This window comes from Mesoplodon bidens (genome assembly GCF_964165515.1).
Source record: "Mesoplodon bidens genome assembly, chromosome: 2".
Taxonomy (NCBI): Eukaryota; Metazoa; Chordata; class Mammalia; order Artiodactyla; family Ziphiidae; genus Mesoplodon; species Mesoplodon bidens.
Window position 1 is genome coordinate 141,179,662 of NC_138177.1, and position 10,555 is coordinate 141,190,216.

The 10,555-nt window shown below is 44.2% G+C and overlaps 1 protein-coding gene across 2 annotated transcripts in view; it reads right to left on the reverse strand.

The window, feature by feature from the left end:
- Positions 1-10,541, reverse strand: part of MRPL37 (mitochondrial ribosomal protein L37) — a 21,398-nt gene extending 10,857 nt beyond the window's left edge. Inside the window, exons 1-3 of one of the 2 annotated variants that reach the window (XM_081258453.1) lie at positions 10,139-10,541; positions 6,794-6,977; positions 6,584-6,699 (exon numbers count right to left, since the gene is read on the reverse strand). In XM_081258453.1, the coding sequence (XP_081114579.1) occupies positions 6,584-6,699; positions 6,794-6,977; positions 10,139-10,484 (646 nt within the window). In that variant the 5' untranslated portion in view covers positions 10,485-10,541. The remainder of the gene's footprint in view (positions 1-6,583; positions 6,700-6,793; positions 6,978-10,138) is intronic. The other variant, XM_081258452.1, reaches the window with a different exon arrangement.
- Between the last annotated feature and the right edge of the window lie 14 nt (positions 10,542-10,555).

Sequence of the window (10,555 nt, forward strand, 5' to 3'; positions counted from 1 at the left end):
AGGTGTTAATCCCGGGTTTCTTGAGAGAGGGACTGACCAATGCACTCTTCTTCCTGTGTTCTCTTTCCAATGAGCCTTGAGGCCTGGGGATCTCTGTGGGCTCAGAGGCTGTGGGTTCAGACCTTCCCAGGCACCTGCGTTAAGCTGGGGACGCAGAAATGAGTGAGAGTAACTCTCTGCTTTCACAGAGCTGGCTAGGGAGTACAACAAAAGTATGAACCACACTCAGAGATAGCAGAGGTGGGGAAAACTGACCTCTTCTGGGATGCCTGAGAAGCTTCCTGAAGGAACCAATGCCTTTAAACTTGCTTCTGAAAGATGGATAAGCGCAGAGCTTCTCAACATTGGCGCTCTTCACATTTTGGACGAGGTAATTCTTTGGTGAGGGAGGCTGTCCTATGCACTGTATATATCTGGCAGCATCCCTGGCCTCTACTCACTAGATGCCAATAGAACTTCCACTACCAGCCCCGGCTCTGGTTCAAGTTATGACAAACAAAAATGTCTCCAGACAATACCAAATCCCCCCTAGAGGGTAAAACCGCCCTTGGTTGAAAACTGCTGTGTCAAGAGTTTGCCAGGCAAAGAAAAGGGAGGAAACTGTTCTAGTGAAGGAGGAGTAACATGTTCCACAACACAAAGCATGCTGCTCCATGGCAGAGCTTAGGGAAATAAGTCCAGATAACTGGAGTATGATATGGTAGGAAGGAGGGATGGAGAGAGAGAAGTACTGAAACTACAGGCTAAGGAGAAAGGCTACGAAATCCAGGAAAAGGGCCAGATTGCCCTCAACAGCTCAGAGTAAAAAAAAAAAAAAAATAGAGCCAGTCAGAAAGCCTCACTTAAGTCAGATTAGCATATTTGCCACAGAGAGACATAGGTGTATGAGGAAATGAACTGACATCTGACTGAGCAGCAAGCCTGCTTGCTGTGAATGTGTCCAGATGCCCTTCATAGAGGTCCCCACAGAAGGCCAAATGCCATCTGGAAAGACTCCTGGAGAATGGCCTCCTAAGGATTCTCCGTGGGGTCAAACCTTCCTCGTGGTGCTTGGGTTTTGAGAAATACAAATCAAATACTACAAATCGCAATGTGATGGTAACTGACCAAGGCTGATGATCCTATCTGTCTAAAAACTGGTTCAGCCATAGCAAAGATCAATAAAACTAGAAGTTGGTTCTTTGAGAAGATAAACAAAATTGATAAACCTTTAGCCAGACTCATCAAGAAAAAAAGGGAGGACTCAAATCAATGAAATTAGAAATGAAAAAGGAGAGATTACAACTGACACTGCAGAAATACAAAAGATCATAAGAGACTGCTACAAGCAACTATAGGCCAATAAAATGGACAACCTGGAAGAAATGGACAAATTCTTGGAAAAGTACAACCTTCCAAGATTGAACCAGGAAGCATTAGAAAATATAAACAGACCAATCACAGGTAACGAAATTGAAACAGTAATTAAAAATCTTCCAACAAACAAAAGTCTACGACCAGATGGCTTCACAGGTGAATTCTACCAAACATTTAGAGAAGAGTTAACATCTATCCTTCTCAAACTCTTCCAAAAAATTGCAGAGAGGAACACTCCCAAACTCTTTCTATGAGGCCATCATCACCCTGATACCAAAACCAGACAAAGATATCACAAAAAAAGAAAATTACAGGGCCTCCCTGGTGGCGCAGTGGTTGGGAGTCCGCCTGCCGATGCAGGGGATGCGGGTTCGTGCCCCGGTCTGGGAGGATCCCATGTGCCGCGGAGCGGCTGGGCCCGTGAGCCATGGCCGCTGGGCCTGCGCGTCCGGAGCCTGTGCTCCGCAGCGGGAGAGGCCACAACAGTGAGAGGCCCGCATACCGCAAAAAGAAAAAAAAAAAAAAAAAAAAAAAAAAAAAAAAAAAAAGAAAATTACAGACCAATATCACTGATGAAGATAGACTCAAAAATCCTCAACAAAATACTAGCAAACAGAATCCAACAACACATTAAAAGGATCATACACCATGATCAAGTGGGATTTATCCCAGGGACGCAAGGATTCTTCAGTATACGCAAATCAATGTGATACATCATATTAAAAAATTAAAGAATAAAAACCATATGATCATTTCAGTAGATGCAGAAAAAGCTTTTGACAAAATTCAACACGCATTTATGATAAAAACTCTCCAGAAAGTGGGCACAGAGGGAACCTACCTCAACATAATAAGAGCCATATACAGCAAACCCACAGCAAACATCATTCTCAGTGGTAAAAAACTGAAAGCATTTCCTCTAAAATCAGGAACAAGACAAGGATGTCCACTCTCACCACTATTATTCAACACAGTATTGCAAGTCCTAGCCACAGCAACCAGAGAAGGAAAAGAAATAAGAGGAATACAAATTGGAAAAGAAGAAGTAAAACTGTCACTGTTTGCTGATGACATGATGCTATACATAGAAAATCCTAAAGATGCCACCAGAAAACTACTAGAACTAATCAATGAATTTGGTAAGGTTGCAGGATACAAAATTAACGCACAGAAATCTCTTGCATTCCTATACACTAACAATGAAAGATCAGAAAGAGAAATTAAGGAAACAATCCCATTTACCATCGCAACAAAAAGAATAAAATACCTAGGAATAAAACCTACCTAAGGAAGCAAAAGACCTGTACTCAGAAAACTGTAAAACACTGATGAAAGAAATCAAAGATAACATAAACAGATGGAAAGATAAACCATGATCCTGGATTGGAAGAATCAATATTGTGAAAATGACTGTACTACCCAAAGCAATCTACAGGTTCAATGCAATCCCTATCAAATTACCAATGGCATTTTTCAGAGAACTAGAACAAGAAATTTTACAATCTGTATGGAAATACAAAAGACCCCAAATAGCCAAAGCAATCTTAAGAAAGAAAAACAGAACTGGAGGAATCAGGCTCCTTGACTTCAGACTATACTACAAAGCTACAGTAATCAAGACAGTATGGTACTGGCACAAAAACAGAAATACAGATCAATGGAACAGGATAGAAAGCCCAGAGATAAACCCACGCACATATGGTCACCTTATCTTTGACAAAGGAGGCAAGAATATACAGCAGAGAAAAGACAGCCCTTCAATAAGTGGTGCTCGGAAAAATGGATGGGTACACGTAAAAGAATGAAATTAGAACACACCCTAACGCCATAAACAAAAATAAACTCAAAATGGATTAAAAACCTACATGTAAGGCCAAACACTATAAATCTCTTAGAGGAAAACATAGGCAGAACACTCCATGACATAAATCACAGCAAAATCCTTTTTGACCCACCTCCTAGAGCAAAGGAAATAAAAGAAAAATAAACTAATGAAACTTAAAAGCTTTTGCACAGCAAAGGAAGCCATACACAAGACAAAAAGACAGCCCTCAGAATGGGAGAAAATATTTGCAAATGAAGCAACTGACAAATGATTAATCTCCAAAATATACAAGCAGCTCATGCAACTCAATATCACAAAAACAAACAACCTAATCCAAAAATGGAAGACCTAAATAGACATTTCTCCAAAGAAGACATACAGATGGCCAACAAATACAAGAAAAGATGCTTAACATCACTAATCACTAGAGAAATGCAAATCAAAACCACAATGAGGTATCACCTCACACTGGTCAGAACAGCCATCATCAAAAAATCTAGAAACAATAAATGCTGGAGAGGGTGTGGAGAAAAGGAAACCCTCACACACTGTTGGTGGCAATGTAAACTGACCTAGCCACTATGGAGAACAGTATGGAGGTTCCTTAGAAAACTAAAAATAGGACTATCACATGACCCAGCAATCCCACTACTGGGCATATACCCCGAGAAAACCATAATTAAAAAAGATACAGGTGGGCTTCCCTGGTGGCGCAGTGGTTGAGGGTCCACCTGCCGATGCAGGGCACATGGGTTTGTGCCCCAGTCCGGGAGGATTCCACATGCTGCGGAGCAGCTGGGCCCGTGAGCCATGGCCGTTGAGCCTGCGCGTCTGGAGCCTGTGCTCCGCCAACGGGAGAGGCCACAACAGTGAGAGGCCCACATACCACAAAAAAAAAAAAAAAGATACAGGTACCACAATGTTCACTGCAGCACTATTTACAATAGCCAGGACATGGAAGCAACCTAAACGTGCATCAACAGGTGAATGGATAAAGAAGATGTGGCACATATATACAATGGAATATTACTCAGCCATAAAAAGGAATGAAATTGAGTTATTTGTAGTGAGGTGGATGGACCTAGAATCTGTCATACAGTGAAGTCAGTCAGAAAGAGAAAAACAAATACAGCATGCTAACGCATATACATGGAATTTAAAAAAGCAGTACCAATGAACCTAGTGGCAGGGCAGGAATAAAGACACAGACATAAAAGAACGGACTTGAGGGCACGGGTCGGGGGGAAGGGGAAGCTGGGATGAAGTGAGAGAGTATACACTACCAAATGTAAAATGGATGGCTAGTGGGAAGCTGCTGCATAGCACAAGGAGATCAACTTGATGCTTTGTGACGACCTAGAGGGAGGGGATAGGGAGGGTGGGAGGGAGGCTCAAGAGGGAGGGGATATGGGGATGTATGTATACATATAGCTAATTCACTTTGTTGTACAGCAGAAACTAACACAACATTGTAAAGCATTTATACTCCAATAAAGATGTGGGGGAAAAAAAATTGGTTTGGCCAACAGCACTGTCATTTAATTAGCATGTGTCCTCCCTTACTTGGTATGCAAACATCATACCCACACCTCAAGAACAGTTTTCTCAAGTATTTCCTGTTTCCTCACACATAATGTGAAAGGAAGATAAATGTGCCTGGACCTCTCCTAACCTTGGGTTTTAGATTCTCCCCACAGACCACTCTACTGTGGTTTCCAATTCAATTCCCTCCACATCCCTCCTCCAGCAACAGCTCCAAATGGGGCAGTTTAATTAGAGGTAATACTTGATAATGGGCCAACAAGTACTCCTCTATTAATGAGGTTCACTAACTTCCTTAGTGGTGCCATTACCTCTACAAAGCTGACTCCTTGCCAGGAAGTCCATACTCAAAGGGCAAGTTGGAGAAACCTGACCAAGCAGATGTCCTGAAAACCCCAAATTACTCCACAGCTGGTTTCCCTGCTCCAGGATTCCACCAAAGACAGCACTTGTGATCTCAGAACATCCCTGTCTAAAACATCTGAGGTTTGGTATTAAATCACCCGTCCCTTCAGTCAGCACCTTTTGTGTGGCATGAACTGTAGACACTGTGGACAAAAATGAATATGACAGTCTCTATCATCAGAAGTTCAGTTTAGGGCCTCCCTGGTGGCGCAGTGGTTGAGAGTCCGCCTGCCGATGCAGGGGATACGGGTTCGTGTCCCGGTCTGGGAGGATCCCATATGCCGCGGAGCGGCTGGGCCCGTGAGCCGTGGCCGCTGGGCCTGCGCGTCCGGAGCCTGTGCTCCGCAACGGGAGAGGCCACAACAGTGAGAGGCCCGCATACCACAAAAAGAAAAAAAAAAAAAAAAAAAGAAGTTCAGTTTAGTGGGACAGACAGAAAAGATGTTAGATAATCACAATATAGTATAATGTGTGTTATGATAAAAGTAGGCATATGGACACAAGGAGCACAGAGCTAACCTGTGGATTCACATGGGAAGGGGGCTTGAGCTGAGTCATGCAGACACGTAGAATTTAGTCAAATGAGGAAAGAAGAAAAGAGCATTCCAGACAGAACGTACAGCACATGCAAAGGCAAAGCTTGATGCCAAAAAGCTGCAAGTGGCTAAGTGTAAACTGGGAATGGATGTGGGGGCAGGAGAGCAGGAGATAAGACTAGAAAGACCAGGTGGTGGCCAAATCACAGAAAGCCTTGGATACCACGATAAATGGTCAAGCTATTGCGAGACAATAAAGGATTTGAAACAGGGAAGGGACATAAGACAACCTGCACTTTAGAAAGATCATTCTAGCAGCTATGTGGAAAATGGATTTGGAAAATGAGAAAAGCATGAATGGAGTAAGAAGGCTCTTGCAGTAGAATACGAGCTTTGGAGTGCAGATTGTATGTTTTATTACTTCCTTATCTTCAACATTTAGGCACTGAGAGGCACTCAACAGATACGGTTTGAATTAAGTCTTGAAAAGAAATGATTAAAAAAGAAAACGGTTGGGGCTTCCGTGGTGTCGCAGTGGTTGAGAGTCCACCTGCCGATGCAGGGGACATGGGTTTGTGCCCCGGTCCGGGAAGATGCCACATGCCGCGGAGCAGCTGGGCCCGTGAGCCATGGCCGCTGAGCCTGCACATCCGGAGCCTGTGCTCCGCAATAGGAGAGGCCACAACAGTGAGAGGCCCGTGTACCGCAAAAAAAAAAAAGAAAAAAGAAAAAGGCTGGGTTATGGCTAATGAAATGACACTGAGGATGTCATTTCAATGTCTGAGCCACAAAACTGGACCATGAAGGATGGGAGTGAGAATAGGTATGGCAGCAGGGAAGGGAATATAAGCTGGTGATGGGGCTAAGAGCAGAAAGACAATGAACAGACAAAGGCTTTCTGCTATACAGGAGGACCAACCTCGATTCCAAGTGGTGGATAACGTGTTGTTTTGGGCACAGATCCGTCTGGCCAGAGAAGGATGCTTGAGAATCTGGGATTTACACAGCTGTATCAGACTGTCCACAATGACTGGGCTTGGAGAAAAGAAGAGACATTTGGAGGTGTAAAGCAACAGGCTGACTCCAAGATCCATCAGTTGGAAACCTTATTGACTTGGGGGAGACTTACCAGTAGGTCTCTCTCTTGGGGATGTCTTCAGTAGAGTGCCAGAGACGAGCGTGAAAGATCACATTCAGAACACATTCATCTTGGTTCTCTATGTGGTTCCTTGGATCGTCAGCAAGGCTAAGCACTTTCTCAGGAAGGCCTTCTATTAACTTGGTCTTGGTAAGCCAGAGAGCCTGCTTTACACCTTTAGAGTCATGAGTCACAAAAAACCAAAACCAAAAAAAAAAAATCATTCAGGAAGAGATGCTTACCCCTGCCGGGTAGCATTTTGGGGAAAAAGGAGCCTTGAGAGAGAGATGGGATTTGTTCCGACATCTGAGGGGTCAGAACTAAAATAAAGAGAAGCTATGAGAGCCAGATTTCAACTCAGCTTCAGGAATGACTATCTAAAGACAGTTAACAGTTGATTGAGGCAGTGAGTACTTGCCCCAGGAGGAATTCAAACAGCCACTAAGATGGCTGAGATCATGAGGCTGAATCTTGCAGGCAAGGATTTGTTTGTTACCTGCAGAATTCAGACCCCAGATTACAGGACTAGATCAATAGATGCCTACCTCTCAAAAACTAGATCCTTTCTATTAACCCACACCCTAGTCCCTGACTGGAAAAGCTCATGTCTGCCAAATATACGTCATTTAACAGATATGGGCCCAGGATTAAGTGCGTACTGTTCTATCAAGGGAAAGAGCTTTTGGAAATTATGGAAATAACTTCTGGATCATGAATAACTTGAGGAGCCCTGAGTTTGGGAGCACTAGATAATCTTTTGCATCTGACTCTGAGATTCTGTAACAAGCTATTTTATAAGCAGATTTTTGTATGAAGCCCTATGAAATGTACTGCTGTATTTGTCAAAAGAATCATACTGAGGATCCTGCTCAATTTATTATGCAGGGTCCTCCCGGAGACCTTCTGAACGTCTCCCTGGCCTCTGTACAGGAAGGTTGGGCTTTTCCTGGGTAGAGTACTGTTTTGTCTTTTGGACATGGTGAATTGCATAACTCACAATGTTTCTCTATACGAGGGGTCAAACTTTTTCTTAAAGGGCCAGACAGTAAATATTTTCAGCTTCTGGGCCACACAGTCTCTCACAACTACTCAGCTCTGCCACTGTAGCACGAAAGCAGCCATAGGTAATAAGTAAACAGGTGTGCATGGTTTTGCTATAATAAAGCTATTTATAGAAACAGGCAACTGGCCTAGTCAGCAGACCCCATCTCTGTACCATTTGTTGACTGCTAGCAAGCTGAGAGTCAACTTTGGGGCTCCCCTGGACAAGTACCACCTCACAGAATGGATTTTTTGTACTCATTGTTTCATTTTTCCTTTGTGTTGATCCCCTCACCTATTTTTAATTTAATCTGGCTGTGCTATAAAATTTCTGTAAGATGCCCAAAATACTCTTCAGGAAAAGAAGGAGTATAAATAAACTAAAAGATTTGATTCAGAGTGCTTAGTCTCTAAAAACTAAACTAATTTAACGCCCTTACTCTCAGCGGGATGGGCTGTGGTGCAGGCTACTCATCCCAGTTGAAAAAACATCACTCGACTCAGAAATATATCTTCATTTGAAAAACTATGTCTGGGATTAAAGCAAACTTAGCACACTTTGAGGGAAACACCCTCAGACAATTTCTTCTGTGGTGATAAATGAAAGGTAATGAGACTTTTCACTTTAAGGCTCATACGACATCAGAAACACAAATATTTAGAAATGTTAACTTCTGGATTTTGTGGTACAGCAGAAAGAACCCTGGACTGGGGGTCGGGTAACCTGACTTTTAGTCCCAACACTGCCACTGTTCCTTAAACTTGAAAATGGATAAAATACTAAGAATTTATGGTTCACTAGTATATGAATAATATGTAAGAGCTGTCATTTACTGAACATTACCATCTACTCTGTGCCAGGAGCTTTAACTACAAGTTGGATGGGATTTTATGGAATGGAGGATGAAACTCAAGAGACTAAGGAATTTGTTTCAAGTCCCAAACCTCGTAAGCAATGGGGCTGGGAGGAGAACCTGAGTCTGTCTATGTTAAAGCCCATGATCTCTCCATTACCCCAATCTGCTTATCTAGCCCTGTATCTTGCAGTTTTATTACAGACTTTACAGAACCTCTCTGCATATGGTGAAAGCATAGGGTTTGTTTTCAGCCTAGTCAAACAAGTTAACCTTAACTTCTAAGACACAGCTAATGCATTTCATCCACATGGTAATGTTACCAGGGTCACTCAAGGGTGCCAAGTCTTGTGAGGTCCTTCACAGCACCCTGTGAGGATACTGGAAGTGTTTAAAGGCCAAAAAAACAGCTTTCAGGAATGGGTTTGAGCAGCTTAAGAGGCTGGCCAGTTGACATAAGTTTTTTTCAAACCTGGGATTTATTATCTGGCTTAGTCCCCAAATCCTGCCAGATCTCTTTCTTTCCTAATTACTTACTGGAAAATTCTGCTCCCACTTACCTGGACCATTTTGTGTTTTCAGGACCTGTCCTAACCCCACTCTGATTTAGGGACTAAGGAAGAATGAGGAGGAAAAAATGGGTAAGAGGACTCTCAATAAACAACCCCTTCCAGGGACTCCGGAACATAATTTCTGGTACTGCCCCAGACATACAGATGGTTTTGGCTAAAGTCATTTTGACCTGTTCTTAGTGAGAGTGAAAGGGAGCAGAAGTGGACTAGATGGATTTTAGGTCCAGATCCTTTCCCTGAAAACATCTCAGCTCTGACCGTTAACAAAGGACATCGACCTGGGAAACCAGAGGTGTAGCCCTGGCTTCACTAGTAATCCACAGTGCACCTGTGAGCAGATGACTGGCAAATCACTTCCCCTCTGTCACAATTACCAATCCTAATTACCAATTAACTTGATTGACTAGCCTGAAATGAGGCGATAGGCCTGCAGATTAAGTACTGTTTCTGTTGTCTCTTTGCACTATAATCCGCCTCCAACTAGTTCTCAAACATAGTTACATCTCCAGGGTGCAAGAGCTGGGTCAATGTGAACCACCTAGTCAAAACCACTCATTTCACAGGAAATGGAGGCTCAGGAAGCTTCAGTCACTTGCCCAAAATCACAGAGAGGGTGAGGGGCAGGGCTAGGCCTAGAAACCAGATCTTTTCACTTGGCCACTAAAACTCTAATACTCCCTCACACATACTGCTCTTTACATCTCACTTAATCCTAACAATTCGCATAAGATGAGAATCAATATCGGGCCATTTCGCAGACGGAGAAACCGAGACCCACAGAGTTTCAGCGTCTTGCCCAAGGCCACAGAAGGTCGGGGTCAGTGCTGGTAGAGGACCAAGGTCCCCTCCCGCCCGTCCTGGGGCCTCACCCTCAAGGAGGCGGCAACGCTGGTGGAAAAGGTAGCAGGCCTGGTCTTTGTACAGCGGGTGCTCGTGAAGCGGGGGCAAGCGGCGGAACTTCGAGGGCGTCCAGCCAGGGTCCCAGGGCGGGAAGATTGGCCGCGCCAGACCGGGCATAAAGTGCATCTTCCCCGCGTAGGTGATGGGCTCCAGTCCAGGAATCTCGTACACTCTGTCCGGGGGAGGAGGCTCGGGCTTCCGCGTGGAGCGCACGCCCCACTCGTATGCCCCGCGTCTTGGGGCCCCCCAGCTCCCAAGACCGAGCCGCCCGGGGCGAGCAAGCGCCAGCCTTGCTGACCTCGACGCCAACGCCATACCGATCCGGTCTCTTCAAGACCTCCACCTGGACGCCGCCATCTTCCCGCGCTCAAGGCCTGCTGGGAACG